The sequence below is a fragment of the Phalacrocorax aristotelis genome, chromosome Z, assembly GCF_949628215.1.
Source record: "Phalacrocorax aristotelis chromosome Z, bGulAri2.1, whole genome shotgun sequence".
Classification (NCBI taxonomy): domain Eukaryota; kingdom Metazoa; phylum Chordata; class Aves; order Suliformes; family Phalacrocoracidae; genus Phalacrocorax; species Phalacrocorax aristotelis.
In genome coordinates, this window is record NC_134311.1 from 19,876,539 (window position 1) to 19,896,589 (window position 20,051).

A 20,051-nucleotide genomic window follows, 5' to 3' on the forward strand; every position below is an offset into this window, starting at 1 on the left:
AGTTATTTGAATGCACTCCTTCTGCGAGGGGGCAGCTATCAGAATGTCATCCACATGTTGGAGGAGAGCTATATTCTCATTCTCCTTCTTTCCGTACTTCTAGCTCCTTTGCCAATTGATTTCCAAACGAGGTAGGGCTATTCTTAAACCCTTGTGGTAACACAGTCTGAGTTGTGTCTTTCTTCCTGTGCTTGGACTTTCTCATTCAAATGCAAAAAGTGCTTGACTATCCAGCTTGAGAGGTATGCAGAAGAAAGCATCCTTCAAATCTAATACCATGAACTATTTATAATTTTCTTTGATCGTTGTTAATAGAGTATACAGATTAGCTGCTACTGGGTGTATGTCTTGCACTATCTGATTAATGGCTCTGAGATCTTGTACTAATCTGTACTCCTCCAACTGGGGTTTCTTTACTGGCAAAATGGGAATGTTGTAAATTGGTTTACACTCTATCAACAGTTTATATTGTATAAACTTACTAATCAAGTTCTCCGGTTCCCTCCTTCTAATTTTAAAGGGTAGTGTTTCTGCCTTACCAGTTGGGCATCAGCTTTCAGTTGTATCCTTACTGGTTCTGCTGCTTTTGATCTCCCTGGAATATTGGTGGCCCAGACTAGTGGCGTGACTGCATTTTCCACCTCCACTGGAATCTCGTTCTCCACCTTTGGCTGCTGTAACATAAAAACCTGGGCCTCCAGAGCTTTACTGTCTGGAATGTGTACCTGTATTTGTCCATTATCAAAAGTAATTTCAGCCTCCAATTTGCTTAGTATGTCCCTGTCTAGTAAAGGCATTGGGCACTCTGACATATACAGAAACTGATGTGTCCACTACTTTTTACCTATTTTGAATTTCAGGGGTTGGAAGAATGTTCAGTTTTCCCCCTTCCCTGTGGCACCAACTACATTCACAGTGTTTTGACTAAAAACCCCTTTACAGGTATTTAAAACAAAATATGCAGCTCTGGTGTCTACTAGGAAATCCACTTTTTCATTCCCCAGCATCAGGGTAGCTTAGCTGGGGCTTAGCTGGGGATGAGCCTCCCAGTCCTTTCATGCTTCATCTAGAGTTAATAGCCTAGCAGCCTGTTCAGGAATTGCTCCACCAACTTGATTTCCCCACAGTCATTCCCCTTTCCAGTGTCCCCTTTCCTTACAAATAGCACATTGATCCTTATCCAGAGGTTGGTGCTGGAATCCACTCCTCACACCTCCCTGGCCTCAGCCTCTATGCCCTTGTTCCCTATGATCCATGTCCAGTCAATGCAGCAATCAACTCCCTTTTCTGACCCCTTTCTACAGTCTCTCAGTAATTATACACTTTCCAAGCCATTTCCAGCAACTTATTAAGATTCCTAAAATCTTCCCCCTCCAATCTCTGAAGTTTCTTTTGAGAGTCTGGTGCAGACTGTCCTACAAATGAAGTTACCAACTGCAAAGCACTTCCCTCTTTCTCTAGGTCCGAATTTGTATATGTCCTAGCCACAGACATTAATTGCTCATAGAACTCGGAGGTTCGTCCTTCCCTTGTATCACCTGATCTAGTTTAGACAATTTCAGAGTTTTAGGGATAGCATACTTTATTCCAAACATCACCAACCTTTGGTATTTAGTTAATAATTCTCTTTGAGCTAGGTTATTAGGATCCCATTGGGGATCCACAGATGGAAAATGATCATTTACAGTTCCTGGATGGGAGCTTTGGGCATGTATCCTTTCAGCCTCCTCCTTTGCCTTATCCAAGACCATAGTTCTCTCATCCAAAGTTAACAAAGTGTCCAATACTACCTGTATATCATTCCAATCTGGATCTTCGGTTCTAACTATAGTTTCAAATATTTTTCCTACTTTTTCCAGGTCCTCCCTATATATCGCAGCTAACTCCTTCCAAGATCTTAAATCTGTCACTGAAAGTGGAACCCTGACAGTGACCAGCCCGTCATTCCCAACTGCTTGCCAGAGAGGGGCTTGGAGTGCCTCCTCCCTTTCCAGATCATGGTATCCCATTCCCCTTCTAGTTCGCCCTGCAACAGGGCTAAAATCCCCTTCCTTTTCTGAATTTAACTCGTCCGCCTCCCCTCTGCTCCTTTCTTGCCATGGCGATATGGTCTCCTTTGCCCTGGGGCCACCAATAGCTCTACCTCCTCCTCTGGTCTCCCATATTTGATGCAACATTTCCCAATACTACAACCTGAACAGCACCTCCTAGGCTTTCTCCCCTGATCCTTTTCTAAAGCGAAAACCATAGGATCATTAGGCACTAAAAAACAATCCTTCTGCCATTCCGGGTGATTTCACAATGTAAATAACAAATCGACACAAGGCCCTGTGTACCATTTCCCTTCCCACTGGCAAAACAACATTAATTACAATAGGGCATTATACTTCCAAATTCCATTCTTAGGCCATTTCTCTTCATCTTCCAAAGTATACATCAGCCGCCAATGATTACAATATTCAATTAATAGTTTCCTTGTGAGGGGATCACACCCCACCTCCTTCCAATGCTTCAATAAACACCCCAAAGGTGATTTCTTTAAATTTCTTCCCTCAACTGATTTGAACCCATCCTAGTTCCAATTTCTTCTCAAACAAACCCTAATTATAATTTCTACTTTAAAAAACCTTAGTTCCAGTTTCCGCTTAAACAAAACCGTAGTTCCAATAAACAGACCGTAATTTCCAGTTTATCACAGACTGTTAGTTCTGGTGGGACTCAAACCCACAACCAGAAAACATACTTTGCAAAATTCTTTTCTGTTAATAATTGACCAAAACCAGTACTATAAACACCAGTACTTAAAACCGAATTATAATTACAAATTTCCAATTAAATAAACATTCCCTTACCGCATGGGCAGACCTTTGGCTGATCCGTGAGGCACTCACACCAGCAAGTGCTTAATTCCTTGACCTCGCTGGGACTCGAATCCAGTGCCAGGACTTGAACCCAGACCCTTGGCTGGCATTCCCAGCGTCCCCATAGTAATGTGCAAACAACCCTTCCTTTACCCGGGTCCTCCTTTATTTCCCTTTATAACTCAATCTGGCAGGAGATTACTCTCCCGATTTACAGATGGGTTTACCCTCAGTAATGCTCAAGAGGAGTGGTGGGGGATAGTCCTTTTGTCCCTCAGTTGACAGTGGTTGCAATCTCCCGCTGCCAGAATTACCTTTCCCCTAGTTTCCACACTTGGACACCTTCTGGGCCAAGATGTTCCCTGCTATCAATGTTGACTGATTTGTGGCCTTCCCTTATCTTCACACCCTTCTTTGGAGCAGGATGTTTTCACTGTTAGTCCCCGAAGTTCTACTAATTTGTGTTCTTTTAGGAGGTTCTTGTCAACAGGGCATTCATTGCTAATAGCCTCTTGTCTGGCCTAAGCATTATTTATTATCTTGTTAAAATTCTCATGGATTACTTTCTACTCCTGACTAAGATGCCTTCTTACCTACTAATAACTCCTGCACTATTCCATTTAATCCAAGCATAATAAACATATATATATACACACACACACACACGTGTGTGAGATAACATTTAGAGAAACTTTTATAAGCATTAAAATATTTGGGCAGGAAGGATCTGACAATAATAGGTAAAGGCCATGGCAGGCAAAACACTCTGTAACTAGACCGACTGTTCAGACCTCAGCTGGGTCATCAGTTGGCACAAAATTATGATCTCTGATGGCTGTGCAGGGTTAAGTGAATTCTGTCAGTCTAGACATGTTTCAGTATCTCCCTTGCAAAAGGGTGACTTTCCACCTGGCAACACAACAAAGAAGCTACATTTTTACCACTCTAATGACTTTTGAACTGAGAGATAACCTAGTAAGTGATGCTACTAATTGGGAAGTTGCCATGGAGAGAGAAAAGGGTGGTAAACAATAGGACCAGCAAATAATTTTTTTTCTCTTAACAAAAAGTACATTTAGCACAGAGCTACGGTCCTGCCTCTCTGGAAGTGGGAAACTGCAAGTATTTCTAGTAAGACATAGAAAATTCATCCTACTGCAATAGCTTCCATGTGTCTATTGAGACACAGTCATGTTCTGTGCAGTCTTGTGTCCTTATGCCTGTCAAAAGACCACAACCCTGTGCTGTGCCAAACTTCTTGTTTTGAGAGAGCAACCGTTTCAACAGAAAGCTGTGCCAAGGCATGGCAGAGACTATTTCCTGACACAGTGTCAGCCAGAGAGAAATCAAGCCACCTTCCTTTATTTCAGACTTCCACAAACTTCATGCAACAACATATTAGCTTGGCATGTTTTCGAGGGCCACCCTTATTTTCGTGATAGCAGAATCCAGTAGTGGGTAGAAGCATCTCTGAAATTCAGGCCTATCTTAAACATCAGTAAGGCTAAGTCTTGGAAATGAAAGGAGAAATGCCTAGAACACACCATATTTTAATGATTCAGTTTTAAAATGGTGTTTAAGAATCAAATCAGTAAAATCCTCGTTCTGTTTGGCCAAAGTACAGGATGAACAAACAGTGAATAAAACTGGGGGGAGGGAGGCAGGGGTTGGTATTCGAGAGCTACTGATGAGTTTTTCCAGTGCATCATCAGCTGCTTTTTGTCAGTTACATCTGCGTATTTCTGTTCTCTCATTATCACATCCATTAAATGAGGCGATACACAGTTCTGAGACATTTGAAAGCCAGAGACTGTCATGGGTTGCAGTCATTGCAAGTTTCAGGGATGTCTGTCTTTTTTATGACTGTGCAGTATCCTGCTGTGGTTTCCCTTGGCTGCCTGAGGGGTTCAAGAGGCATGGCCTGTCTCTGGAAATGCCCCCAGAGAGCCTCACTGAGAGAAACCTCGCAAGAAGAGAAATGACTCATGGTGATATAAGGGACAGATTCCTCAGAAGTGCCTTCGGTAGCTATTTTTTCTATATGCATCACAGATGACCATCCTTCTTATTTTTCTCTATTTTTGACATGGAATAAGTAGTTCTCCTTACCACTGCATGGTTATCTGAGCTGCTGTGCACTTGGATATAATCGTCACAGGGAGCTCCAAATAGCTCCAGGTTTGGAGAGCTTCCAGGCTGGGCTGGCAAAACTGGGTGGGAGGTTTGAGCAGTGAGTGTGGCAGGCATGCTGCTGCCTCCCTTCAGGCCTGTTCTCCCTTTTTGCTGCCAGTCTGTTGTTTCCAAGACCGCACCTGGCCTGTCTCCCTACTGCCAGTGGTGTAGCACATGCCTGTGGTACTGTCTGGTTTTTGAAATCTGCTCTAAGCATCTGACAAACTGTACTGCTTTTTTGTTTGTTTGTGTCTGACACCAGCAAGGCATTTTTAAACGCACTCTCTGTCTTCTCTGTGATCAGAAAAGGCTACCTTTGCACAGGTAGCAGGCAGCATGGGTGTTCTTAAGCCCACTGGTGCCTGAGGAGGTGAGACGTGGCATTTGAAGAGGGTGATTTTAAGACTCTTGGCATTTCCATACTGTTGTTTTGTTGCCTCTTTAAAAAGTTCTATTATATATTAGTTGTTTTCCTTAGCAGGGCAACTCAGACCAGTGAGAGAGGCATGCGTTTGAATTGGGTTGGGGATTCTGCATGCCAATCTGACATAAGGTATAAGTTTAAACTGCTGATGAAAAGATAATTTATCTGCATTCCTTTTAAATGTCCAGCTGTTAGGTCCTGAGAGGAGTCAAATGCCTACAAAAAACAATCACATGTCACCCTGTTCAGCTGGAACTGGAAAAGGCAGGGGAGTGAGGGAACGTTCCAGGCTTAAAACAACTGGAGGATATTTAGGAAAGGGATTAGGAGTAAAGTGTGGGATGGAAGGTGTGTGCTTCCCCTTCAAAGCAGAGACTGTGCAGAAAGCTAGGGGCCATGGAAGGAGGTGCTCCTCCTCCTTTCCCTTCTCAAACCCCACGTGCCAGGGGGCTGGCCAGCCTGCATGGGTACCCATGCCCAGGAAACCTCTGTCCCCCTGGCCTGGCTGCTGCATCAGGACTTTGGGTATGTGAAGCTCAGGGGCAGATGCTGAGCTGAAGCTAATGGTGCCCCTCCAACAGGGAAGATAGAATTTGAAGGGGTCTGCTTCTAGCAGGCAATGCTCCCTGGTGGGTAAAGGATGTTCCTGGGGGTGGGAAGATGTAGGATAATCAGGCCCCAAAGACCCTGACTCCTCTGCCTGGCTCTGGGAAATTTTTTACCTCCCAGTCTGGAAAGAGCTCGTTACTCCTCTTTTGCTCCAGATTTGGCAAGAGCTGTGGGTGCCCTTGACCCCAGGGCAGAGGGGTGATAGCTTGTGCTTTCACAAGAGGGGGAGTTAGATGGGTACACTCCAAGCCAGGGGCAGAAAAATCAACTTTCTGCATGCCAGGGAAGAGCAGCTTCCTGTTTGCAGCACTGGGGAATTCTCGGTGAAACGAGCAAGTGCAGGAAAATCCGCCTGGGAAGACTTCTGGCATATGAAACCTGAACATGTCTGGAAAAGCCCAGACAGGAGGGAAAATATAAGGTGCTCAAGACCTTGCTTACATTATTCTGGGCCAAACATGGTGCCATTGTGTGGAGGCCAAACTGACAGAAATTGTAGAAATGTGCCTGATGTTACATAGTTTCCTTTACAGCTCTGGCAGTATTCCCCACTCTCTGCAGCAGTAGCCTTGAAACCAGAGAAAATGTTAGGCCCTGTCCCCTTGCCTTACTATTCAAACTATCCTGTAGGTCTGAAACAAAAAGCCCTTGAAAACTGCTTAGCAACTGCCTGCTGAGTGTTTTGATTGTGAAAATACAAAACAAAAGTCTTTGTAACTAGTATGTTGGGTGTTTCACTGAAAATAGTGTTTTTTAGCAGATGCAGGAATAGGCCATAGGCCTCTGAATACACTTATTCTGATCTTTTCCTTGGAAAGGGAGCAGTCAGGGATTTCCCCAGCTGACTTCTTGAGTGCCCCACAGCAGAGAGCCCTTGTGTTGGAAGCAAGCCACGCCCTCAGATCATAAGCTTGTTCCCTCTTCTGGGAATACATGCTCGTCTTCTCTGTTCGCACAAGGTGCCACGGCTGTGTGCTCTGCAGCTCCAGCGTCAGCAGCCAGCTGGAAGAGGAACTGTTGGAAGCAAAAGCTGTGCTGACTTCTGCAGTTCGATTGAGTTGGGGGCTCACAGAAATTGTGTGCTCCTAAAAATACTTGCTTCTTCTTCCCTCTTCCCATCAAAATACATACATAAATACTTTCTCAGGATCTGTACTGGTACAGGCCTGGGGCATGACAGCAGTGTGAGTTTGGCACATAAGTTTCTGTGTGAATTTGCTTTTCAGACTCTGGAAGACTATCTGGCAACAGAAGGCCATGCCACAGCCATGCAACGATCCCTACCGGGAGGATGTTCATATGGTTGTCACATCAAATGCAGTTCCATCACTGGTTCACAGCTTTGACATGTTCTTATCCTAGGAAAATGTGGCATATGACTAGGACTATTATTTTAAAATATTCTGTCTTACTAAGCCTGTAGTGGCTGATTCTTCATATGCTGCTGATTTATAATAGCAATCAGGAAAGTGAAGCAGTGCTAGAAATCTCGTAAAGACAGCTAACCCTGTAATGCATTAAAGGAATCCAAACAGCCCCATGGGATTCATTATTACTCCAGTGCACAGCCCAACTAAGCAATCAGTTTTGGAGGGACACACATACGGACAATTCTTTCTCGCCAAACTGAGATAATTAGTGATAGAAATGGAGAGAAGTGGGATGAGTTAGCATTATGAGCCATGGGATTTTTACAAAGGGGTAGAGTATTTGCTGGCCAGCCAGTAAGGTACAGCTCTGAGGTCTCTCATCTGCTGCTAAAATAGAAAGTACAGCACTCTGGGGAAAACCTTACATGTTTTTTGCATGTAGTAGTCATTAACCAAGTGTATATGCATCTCCATTTCCCAGACTCAAACAAGGTATTTACTGTGCCTTCACTCTTGCTGCTACGTCTGTCTACTCAGGTGTTACTTGTTCTGAGAAATGCATCTTGAAGTAAAGATATTTAGGCATGTTTTAAATTGGGAACAGTAAATATAAAAATAGATCACTACATGTTGTTTTGTAAGATTTTGGGACATTTCAGCACATGCAATCAAACCACCCATTGCTTTTGCAGAGATTAAGGTGGGAGTAGGCACTAGGTAGTGCTGTTTTCACTGACTTAAAGACATCAAGAAAAGCCAAAAGCACTGTGTGGATCTTCTCAGCTCAAGGAATCCATGTGTTTTACTGGTGTAAACGTAGATTTAAGGCATCTAGAGATTTGAAGGATTACCTACTGTTACCTGTTTAGCTAGATGATTCAGAACTAGCATCTGAAGATTGTTTAACTAGCCTGTGGAGGCCCAGGGTGCTTACCACTCTGCTGGCTCTGTATCTTTGGCAAGCAGCAAGACAAGGATGTTATAGGCCAAATATAAAAACATACTTCTTGACGTTTAGCTGAGTTCAGACAGAACATGACTGGTTGAAAGGTGTGAGTGCAAAAAACAGACAAAAGGTGATGTAATATTTTTATCAGGTAACAGTCACCATAGTAACAAAACTTTACCATGCATGACAAGTTTGTCCAAGTCAGTCCACTGTGTTTCTTTTCCATAGAGCTTTTGTTACAGCAGGTGTGTTAAGGACTTCAGCTGCAGTAAACTGTGGCTCTTTCCCATGGGGCTGTGTGTAGTGTTTTCTTGCACGTAATGTTAATCTCACATAATTTTTAGTTTTCTCTCCCCATCCAAATACCGCAAATGTTTATTCCATTGGACTTGCTGTTCATGCTGGATCACAGTGCTGGGCACAGTGCTACTGAGCCTTCCCCAGAGCCTCTGGCTGTGGTGTCCTTTGAAGCAGGCAAGCACCAGATTTACCTTACTCTGTTCTGTCATATCAGTAGTGCCACACAAATGTTAGTTAATGGGTCTGGCCTCTGCCAGGTCTGATCTTTTCTAATTCTTCTTCTGTTGCGAGTAGAAACTGGGTTTTTTTTGTTCCTGTTTTCTCTAAAGAACACAGATTTTGACTGTAGACTGTGCTGAGTCTTTCTGACTGATAAGATAGGATATGAAAATAAAATTTATATTTGGGGTGGGTGGCAGTGAGCTTTCAACAGCTGGGGAGAAAGATTGCGTAATTTGAAATCTGAGAGTATGTTACTTCAGTGAAAGGACGCATAAAGATTACTGGTGATTCTTCATCAACAAGGCCCCTCTTATGTCCTTTTTAATTTGGGCAGTAAACCAGCGTCTGCAGTGTGTGGGGATAAACTGCTAACTTGGAATATTTCCCCGGCTGACTTTGTCAAAGCCCTTCTGTTGCTGAAGCCGGGCACAGTGAAACATGCCACATGTGCTCTCCTTGTCTCTGGTTATAAAATGCTGCCGTTGCCAGGCCAGCCTCGGAACTGCGGCCTGGCGAGCTGAGTTGTGAGGAGCGTCCCTGTGGTCTGCGCAGAGCTGAGGAAGCTTTCACAAACTCTAGTGTATTCATTCCTATGTGGCTCCGTGGACTTAGGTGGGAGCTAGTTGTAGTCTTGTTACTGAGATGAAATCCAATTTACTCACTTAACAGCACGACAACAAAAACAGGAGGGAAAAGCAAAGCACTGCAAAGGAGTTCTAGGCAGCAAAGCATGGACAAATTTTATCCATACATGCAAAGTTCCCAAGTGTAAGGTTCGACACTAAAATCTTAACTTTGCCCCTGTTTAGCCCAGATCCATGTCATTCTTATCTCCCCCCCTTTTTTTTTTATTTTCAAACCTGAAGTTTTTCTCTCTGGGCTGTATATGTGATGAGGATGGGTCACAGAGGAAGACTCCTAGGTCACCACGTCAGCACCCCTGCACAAAAGGTGGGACAGTCTTTATGCCTGTATAGGAGCAGGCTGTGGGCAGACATTGGCTCTGTAGCAGGGAACTCCCCAGGAATAAGCTGGGAAATGCTTTTTAAAGCCAGCTTAAACCCCAAGCTGTAATGCTTAGTCCTCCCCCGAACTTCTCCCTTGCTTGCTTTTTCCCCCACTCATAGAGATATTTGTAACGTAAAAATATTATAAGGCATCTGACTTCCATTTTGGCATGCTTCATGTAATTAGGTTTTGGTTCATAACTTGTAAGTAAGTATTGGTGACTGTATCAGCATTTTAAACCTCACTACTGTGGATTATTTGAATCCAAAAGAGTACCTCAAAAAAGAAAATGCTTGTGCTCTCTCTTCTGTATTTCTTCTGCTTGCTCTTTTCTGCCTGTACTCCCCTTTCTTGTTCTTCTTCGGTTTCCCACTGCCACATGGACTGGACTTACTGGCTGCTAAAAAAACCTAGTGATCCACTATAATACAGACTGTAGTATAAATTACTTGGGTAAATTTGAGGCAGTAACTGAAATCAATGGAATTATACTCAGGGTGGTGAAACACAGGTCCAGGTTGCCTAGAGAGGTAGCAGAGGCCCCATCCCTGGAAACATTCAAGGTCAGGCTGGACGGGGCTCTGGGCCACCTGATCTAGTTGAAGATGTCCCTGCTCACTGCAGGGGAGTGGTTTAAATGACCTTTAAAGGTCCCTTCCAACCCAAACCATTCTATGATTCGATAGTAATTTCTGAGTAAAAGAAACTTGTTTAGTAAACTGTCTTTAATAGCAGTCCTTCTATGCTATTATTAATTAAAATTCCTGTATGATTACGATGATGTTTGATTTCCCTTGGTAGTTTTCTTTTCTCTCTCATTCAAGACACAATGGGTGGCATGTGCCAGGTATTAATTTTTAATTATGTATCTTTGTGATTATTTCTTAGTTTGATTCAATACACTAGTCACTAGTGAAGTTTGTTTTCTCTTTTATTTGCTGCATCTCTGATCCTATGTTCTAAAATGGTGAATGTTACAAAAATCGTTTGTGGAAAAGTTTAATGTAAGAACTACCACCTGTATTATCCAAGTAGTTGTAAGGAAAATATTTTCGGCTTGTCAATCCAGCAGAGGACAACCATTCATGCACTTGCAAACCAAAGTGTTATTTCACTTTTGAAAATGGTTTTCTCCCTCCTTTTCCCCTGATCCAGGGAGAAGAAACTGAAAGCTAGAGTGCAAGAGTTAGTGAGTGCTTTGGAGAGACTCACAAAGAGCAGCGAAATCAGACATCAGCAGTCTGCAGAATTTGTTAATGACCTTAAAAGGGCAAACAGGTAAAGGATCTACCAGCAGAGGGATGCATGACTGATTTTTTTTTTTTTTTTTTTTTTTGCCATGTTGTGGTAACACACTGTAATCCTCCCCCTACCGTAACGAGCAGTTTCTGCATCCTTGCATTAACCTTAAGGTTAGAGATAGGGGAGGTATAGACCTCCAGTGCAGGACACTGAAAACTACATAGCGAAGAAGAGTGGGGGAAATGGGTTAATTTTAACTGAGTTACTAGTAAATGCATTATTATTAAAACAAACCAAAACCTCCGTTTAGTCAGATTTATTAATCTGTTATTTTGTTAAAATTGTTCCCTTTTCTTTGGCTCCAGCCTCTTTATTAATAAACTGGCTTTGATAATCACACTTAAGTTTTATTGCTCACTCAGATTTTATTTGCACTGTATTTGGATGGACTGCGAATATGGAGGACTGTAGCTGCCCTTCCTGCAAGGACCCTATTGCTGACAATATAGTTTTCATTGATAAATTATCCTTGAAAGCCCTTGTGGTGAGGAGCAGTACCCATCTAAGGCTTTCCTACCGAGTCAAGGTGGGGGCACAAAAGATACTTAGCAGGACCTAGTCAGAACAAGATGCCATCCTCTGAATATAACTGTTACTTTTTAAATGGAAAATGCAAGATTAGTGGATTGTAATTACAAAATCGATTTTGTAAACAGATTCTGGCCATGCAATGTTTTTGTAAATCATCACATGTTTAATGTTGTGGTACACAGACTCACAAACAGTGCTCTGCAAAGCCATCATCAGCAACCTCTAGCTGGCTCTTTGAACCATGTTTAAAAATGTTTTCAGTAACTCGTTTACGGGTGAAGGTGTGTGTGTGCCCCAGAAAAGATACAGAGATTGCCATTGATCTGGGTTTGGATCTAATGTGCTTTAAAGTACTAGTAAATTTTAGGAAGATGATCAGTACCCAAACTTTGGAGTTCCCTGAAGGGGGGGGTTTGGGGTGGATTTTTGTAGCACCTGCTATGAACAAGCCTTTTTGAATGACCTTGTATTGCCTTGTATTTCTAACAGCAACTTGGTAGCGGCTTATGAAAAAGCAAAGAAGAAGCATCAAAATAAGCTGAAGAAGCTGGAATCGCAAATGATGGCCATGGTGGAGAGACATGAAACTCAAGTAAGAATGCTCAAACAAAGAATAGCTTTACTAGAAGAAGAGAACTCTAGACCACACGCCAATGAAACTTCACTTTAAATGCATCTCTTTCAAAGATGCTTAGTGCCATTACAAATTTCTTTTGGAGGCTGACTTTTAGGTAGCTTCAAACACTAAAAGCTCTGACTGTCAATGCTGACACATTTAAGCACCTTCTCTGGGATACCAGAGAGGTGCCATGGGGATAATATAAGTAAGTGTTAACCTTAAGGACTGTTTTGTAATGTAAAATGGCAGTGCCTGAATTATCATGCTATAATTATGTATGTTGTCTGTGTCGTTATGTCTATATTCATACAGCTTCTTTTCCATTTTATGTATGTCCCATGGGTGACAGTGTCACACAGCAAAATAATTCACATTAAGAGGTTTTAATCTGGGGAGTTTGGAGATAATTTGAGAGTTTTCCCAATCCCTGAGCTCCCTCTGCACTGTATTGTACCCTCAAGACCTGCTGCTGTGGTTAAATCAACTACATAGGCAGCTGCAGAGTGAGGAGGTGATAGGCTGGCTTGGTTGGGGTTGGGGTTTTTGCACCATGCTTGCAGTACTGTCAGTCATAGTGCAGACCAGGTAGGAAAACTCCTGTTGCTTTGGAAAAAAATCCAAGAAACCCTAGTTGCACCTCAAAACTATGATAATGGTGTATTTCTTAGAGTTTGTAAGAGGACTCAAGGCTGTGAGTTTCACCATGCCAGATAGATAGTTTGTGCCAAGGTTGGGTAAGAAATTATAGGAGACCTCCTGGTATTTGTATTGCATGGTGTTTGCAATTATTTTGTGAAGCAGTTGATTTTTCTTGTTAATACATTATAGCCAAGGTTTTCTTTAAGAAGCTGGGCCATTTTTGTCATGCATATAGTGCTTATTACAGCTTTCTGTGATCAAGAGGTAGAGTGTCTTCTGTTTATACTTGTTTTGACCAAAAAAGGTACTTATTATGAATGTACCTGTTTAATATTGAATACATAGGCACAAAACTATAAACATGTAGGTGTATGGATATACAGCCACAAACAGAATGTGAACGGTGAAGTCTTCATACAGCTTCTTAGGTTAGTTTTTGTTACTGCTAACAACCGCCTCTCTTGTTTAAGTCACATCATGTTACCATTTTAGCAAACTGACTAAATTGTAAAGGTTGGCCTATTGTGTTAATGAACGTTAAGCAAAGCATGGCAATCAGGTTGAGCTCTCTAGGAGCAAAATACAGGGCTCTGCCATAGTACCTGCTTCATTCAGAATTTGCTTTGACTGAGTACATAAAACAGCTTCCATGTTTGTGTTTTTAACATGCTGAACTATAGTCCATTAACTTCTTTAGCCTGTTACTGTGTTACACCTCTACTTCATATTTTTCAGGCCCCGTTTGCAGGTGAATCTGATTTCAGCAGTTGTCAATCCTTTTTGCTTTACATGTCGAGTTGCACCTCAAGTTTTATTAGCGTATTTAGAATTACGATAACTTCTTTCCTTTATTCTTCCAAGTTCTAGTACTAAGGAAATATTTTTAGAGGACTTGAACCATTTTTGTCTACTCTTTAAGCTAGGTAGCCAAAATAGTTCTGGGAATTTTTGTTCAGAAGATGGCATTATTGTTAAGTCTTGGTTACATCTGAAACTACCAGTTGGTGTTTGTGACATCTGTTATTACTGTAGCTGCTTTCCTCTTCTTAGGGTAGTGATTCCTACTTCTCTAGAGTGTGATACAGCAGCTACAAAGCCAACATCAGGTGTGATTGATTGCAAAAACAGCAAGTTAAAACAATGCTGAGTCCAAAATTAAGTTGGAGGTAGTGATACCCTGGGATTGGTTTTCATAACTCCTTTTTTACAAGATAACTGCATGTCTTAATTTATAATGCAGCTGGAACTTTTTGCAAACCAGCCTGTTGAGGGAGCAGGTACATTGATTTCTTACTGTCTTTAGGGTTTTGTTAAGTATCTGTCTATCTCTGGTGTTTCCCTTTTATGGCAAAGTTTCTCACCAACAGGAATGTGGGGTTTTGCCATAAGTGCCAGTGGTAGCTGATTGCACTTGTTTCTGAAGAAACACAAAGAAAATTATCCACTGTGTACTGTGGCAAAAATTGAGTTACAGTTTAGTCTTCTTGCATCTGAAACACCCATGTAATTTGTGGTCATCTCAAACTGTCCCTGTGAAATACCTTTCACTTAGGGTGACTGGAAAACACTGATGCACCGGATTTCCTCTTATGCGCAGTCTTTCCTGTTTCTTGTTAGTTAGAGAAGTTGTTAAACATGATACAATGACACTTAAAGCATTTGAATTGAGAACTGTCTTTAAAGGAAAGATACAAATTAAGAAAATGTAAAATGCACCTGGGTTTAAATGTATAAAAAGCTGCGGTGTCCCTCAGTGCCTTTTTCAAGCCTAACAACTTGCTGATTCTGCATAAAGTGAACACTGATTTACCGTTCATCTTCCCTACCAACTGTGCTCTAAAAGTGTTTTAGCATAAATTATAAATAATCAGTAAGTGTAAGCCACACCCCCTTTCTTCTCATAGGGCTTATAGATGAAAAAGCAAGACTGGTATCATACAGCCTCAGCAGTAGCTATAGTTTGCCAGATCACCAGTTACTGTGCCTAAGGAAGCAGCTACTACTCCATCTGTTGGGATACTAGAAAAGGCCAACAGGGAAGTGGTTAAATGTTTACTGTTAGTGTGAAAACTGTTTCATATTAACAATTAGCTGCAGTTCCAGTGTACCTGTTAAAATGGCACCAATCCTGAGACTAATGCCAAAAAACTAATTCCTTTTATGCAACTGTTTGAAATAGCAGCACACCAGCCTGTATACAAGTGTGCAGATCACCCTGAGTCACAGCAACCTAACTCACTTAACACTGGTTGTGGAAATAATACGTTTGCAAAGCAAGAAAAATAGATGGTTCTTACCAGCAGAACCTACATTGTACACTCATTAGTCTTAGGGTGTGTTTTTTATTTTCTAAGTCACCAGAGTGCATGAAACTCTTATTTCACAGTGTATTCTGGAAAAAAGTACTTTTTTTTTCTAACTAAATATATGAATCTTCACCAGCTTGAATGTACTGTTAGCTATTGCAAAGCACATGTGACTAAGTTTGCATTAATGTCAGTATTATTCTACTGGTTTTACTAGTATTTTCTCCTTTAGTACTGTACCACACAGTGTAATTTTAGAAATCTTCACCTGACTGTAGCTTAAATGTGTTGCTGCTTTTTAGTTTCCTAGCTGCTGTAAAATAGCTGTTTATTCTTTATTTGATATAGAATTATAAAAACTGCATTTATTTATACAGAGACATTTATAATACTTATTTTACAAATGTTCTTATATTCTGATTAAATTTCTAATGCTGTTTCTTTGCCTTGGGTTGCTTTACTATACTGTGTCATCTTACTGTTGAATGGGTCTGCTTAAAGGTACCACAAAGACTTTCTCCAAGATAAGGTGTTGAGGGAGATGGTATGACAGAGTCAGGAAAGTTCCCATAATAGGGGCATGAAAAGTTGTTAAGAACTCACTGGAGACCTGAGCACAGGTTTTAGCTGAGCTCACAAACATTAGCACTTGCCCCAAACCCTCTACAGCTTCAGTGAACATTTTATAGAAATGGAAGGGCACGTATGAAACCATTTCCACACATCCAGTTCTTTTAATAAGTTATATGGACAAAAAAACCCAGAAAATCACTATTATTTCAGAAACACTTCAAAAACACTGAATGAAGTTCATGTAATTCTTTTTTCCAGTACATTGAACACCTTTTAAAAGCATTTTTTTTGTTGTTTGATAGGCCCCTCATCCACCTTTACAATTGACTTTAAAAAATAATACTTTTTCTCCTGGCACTATATATAATCACCACTGCTGACTGGCTTAAGGCAACATTTAAACATCCCACAGCGAAAGGATAACCTGCATGACCAGTCCAGGCTTTACATTTTACACTGAACAGCAATGCTTATATTCATACTTCAGTACTTCAGTAAGTTTATGGATAAAGTAATTTAATTTTAGAGAAAAACTGCAGTATACGTGAATATGTCAATTTAGTCATAGCCTCTTAAATGGTATGCTTCAGTTTCTGAATCAGTGAATAACAAAATCACAATCATCAGTACAACAGATGTTACAGGTAGTTACAGACTTTATTTACTAAAATTGAAGAGTTGACTAATGCAAACTTTCTTCAAGATAACATAATAGAAATTGAAAAGCTGTATCTTTACATGGTTTTAACCCTATAGCTGTACGTACTTTCTACTTAATTAGGACCAATATGCCACTTACATACCGGTGAGGAAAACAAAGTTCTTGAGCTTTAAACAAACAAACAGGAGGAAGACATAACCCTTCATGCATGAGCCACACAGTAAAACAATGGCCCCCTATTTTCTGCAAGGCATGCAATGCTGCACAGAAAAGTGTTATCTTTGGGCCACAATACCTGAGTCAGCCTGGGTCCTGGAACATGTTCAGCAATCTAGCATTATGCCAAAATTAATGAATAAATCCCCACCTTTTGTGAAGTCTATTTTGCTTTTTCATGTTAAAGTGCCTTGCAAACCCAGCTAAACTGCTCCTCAGGGCTGAAATACAGCTTCCACACACTTCAGTGCCATGCAGACATAGTAAAGTTACTTAAGGATCCTGTTTTAAGTATAGGCTTGAGAAGTACTTGCTGAGAGCTTAATCATGCTGTTTTGCATATCCTTCCTGCATAACAAAAATATGTACCCAACAGTAAGATATAAATGCTTCATCTCCCTAGTTTAGTAATTTTGCTCAAACATGCTTAAAAAATCCGCTAAATAAGTTTTTCTCACAGTGGGAAGTGTGTTGTAAAGAACAGAGTTTGCAGTTCTCTACATTCTATATTCTTAAAAAGCTATAAATGCCTTGTTTTGAAGTTATTAATGCTCTACAAGCTGTAATCATCATCTTAGACACTGAACTGTAACCCATAATGGAAACTGGAAGCTAGTTCTTCTGATCAACAAACATAAATGCTTAACAATGACAAAATACTCAGTATTTTCTATAAATTTCAAATTTAAACATTCTGTACCCTGTGAAATTGTGATAATTATTTAAAATCAAGCTTTTTTTTGGCAAGTATTGAAGACACTTTTAGTTCCTTCCCAGAAGTATCCCAGAGCTGAGAGCAATTTAAAAGATAAGGGTTTCTGTAAAGCTGAAATCTATACAAGAAGTTAAGTCCAGCTTAACTGAATATTTTCAATGAAAGTTTTAATGTACTACTACTAATCCAGAAATCTTCCCTCTTGTATGATCTTGAATATGGCCAATTAATTGCTACATATGTTGTCCTCCTTCTAAGTTCAGGATCTACTTGAAACAGTGAAATGCACACACAGCACAAATCCTACTGCATCAATGCTTATTACAGGATTAAGAACAGTGGAAATACTAGCATTTAGCCTACTTTCATTCTTGAACTATACTATTGCTATAAATGCATAAGAACAAAAACCTATTATGCAGGAGTAGTGACATTTCCAAGCCTAATTTACTGTAAAAGCACCTTTAGTTAGTTAGTTGCAGATCTTAAATAACTTTGCTTCAAAAGCTGGAATTCTGTAACAAAAACAATCTGAAATTATGAAGTAATGTATAAGCACCAGATTATTTAACATTTACAGTGCAAGACTTAATTTCTGTAAATAAACTGATTTTAAATCAGCAAGAGGCTATTCTACTAGTTCTCAATGATTTTGAGCTTCCTAACACATTTAGAGTACAACCTCCTAATTTAAAAGATAAAGGCACCTGACTTTACCTCTGAAAAAAACCCTCTTGCTCAGAGTTTATAAAAAACAGGTAGCTGAAGATTAAACAGCCCACTGACCCAACAACTGGACAGCTGGTCACTCATGGAGCAGCAGCACCATCTTGCACCGCAGGATATTAGAGCTTGGAGTCTTAATGTAGACTTTTGCTCTTCACACCACAATGACGTAAGTGCCTCTTCAAACTGCAAATCAACAAAAGCAACTCTACTACAGTAAGTAGAAGTTTGAAAAAATAATTTCTTATCTGAAATTACAATCTGAGAAGAAGTCTGTTAGGAATAGCCAGACCCAAAGCCTGCCTTGTTTTCAAAAGGAATTGTTACATTTATTACAGCCACAGGTAGGTGAAGGAAAGACCCAGTATTGTTCTCAAATCACCAAATTAAACCAGGAAGGTTGGAGCACAGTACAGAAGCCTGGAACAGTGACTAGGCCTAAAGTTTTATTAGAAGCTATTTATGCAAGTTTGGTCTAAAGAATTTACATCATGTTAAAAAAATACTTTGATTGTGCAATAAATAAAGCTATTTCTCCTCTTCTTCCCAGTACCACTGTTCCCAGACTTCAAACTACATGAGACACAGCTACTTTCAAAAGCATGCATGTACATCAAGGGGTTGAAGTTAATAGCATTTCAGCAGAGAATAGGTCATTGGATTTGGCAGATCACTCTTCAGTTCAAGTTCAAAGTTTAGAGCATTCTGTGAAGGAGAGGTGCTAAAAATCTCACACTAAAACAGGGAGTTTATGTAGTACTATAAACCGCAAACTAGTACTAGGTTCCCAGCACCCACACATTTGTAGTTTTTGTTAAACATTTGTTTATTCTGCAAGTTTTTTGATTTCAAAAACATTGAATGAGCATTCATAATCTGAATAACCCCTTACAGGCAAGCATTCCCAAATTGAGCAATATTTGTTTTTCAAGTATCTTGACTTCAGCACTAAAGTCTGACATGCAAACAGTTACTTATTTCTGTGTCTAGCTCCCATAAAATAAAAACTCACTTGTTATTTCTTCACTGTTTTACAGGAGATAATGTAAACTGTATTTCTAAACTTAGAAATTACTTATTTATACAAGGATTGTGAAATAAGAACATAAACAATAGTAAAGAATTAAAAATGTTCACAGCGCAGGACATGTTGGAACCCATAAGGTAGATCACATGCCACCACACTTACTTACATTGTTTTAGAAACATTACTGAGAAAGCAGAAAGCAATGCTACTACAAGAAATAGTACCCTTATACAAAGTAGTAAGTTATTGCATATTTATCACATTTATTTGCAATGCACATTAAGGCTAGATTTACTAAATCATGACATATGTATAAGCCCCACTTTAGGTTGCTTAATGAAGCAACCCATTTTTATCTTACACTGAACCAACCTTTCACTAAGAAGAAAAAATGACCCAGTGAATGTGTCCTATGAATAGAACTTGCTTCATTCTAAGGACTTCCTCTGTCTGGGACATGGTTTCCCAAACAGTTGACAGAAGTTCCAAGTTCATTGTTTCATCAACATCCCCATTATTTCACAGAGCACTAGATTAAATATAACTGTAATTTATCTGAAAAGTCAACTTACTTGAAGATTTCCACAGCCTGATATTTAATCATGCCTTAGGAGAGTCTTGTCAACTCCACAGGCAGTAGCAGCCTCAGAATACGAATACAAACTTTCTGCCTCACCATGAGCAAAGGCACTTTTGCTGGGAAATCGACTACTTGCACTAAAGAATTAACTAAAGATACGTTTTCACCTGAAGCTGAATAACATAACCTCCTCTAGGATTATCCTACCTTCTCAATTACTGTTCTTCAGCATTTGCTGTTT

The 20,051-nt window shown here is 40.4% G+C and overlaps 1 protein-coding gene across 6 annotated transcripts in view; it reads left to right on the forward strand.

The window, feature by feature from the left end:
* The window catches only part of MCC (MCC regulator of Wnt signaling pathway), a 237,769-nt gene extending 222,018 nt beyond the window's left edge, over positions 1–15,751 (forward strand). For all 6 annotated transcript variants that reach the window (XM_075079290.1, XM_075079289.1, XM_075079293.1 and 3 more), the window contains 2 exons: positions 11,071–11,193; positions 12,238–15,751. In XM_075079290.1, the coding sequence (XP_074935391.1) occupies positions 11,071–11,193; positions 12,238–12,418 (304 nt within the window). In that variant the 3' untranslated portion in view covers positions 12,419–15,751. The remainder of the gene's footprint in view (positions 1–11,070; positions 11,194–12,237) is intronic.
* The last annotated feature ends 4,300 nt before the right edge of the window (positions 15,752–20,051 follow it).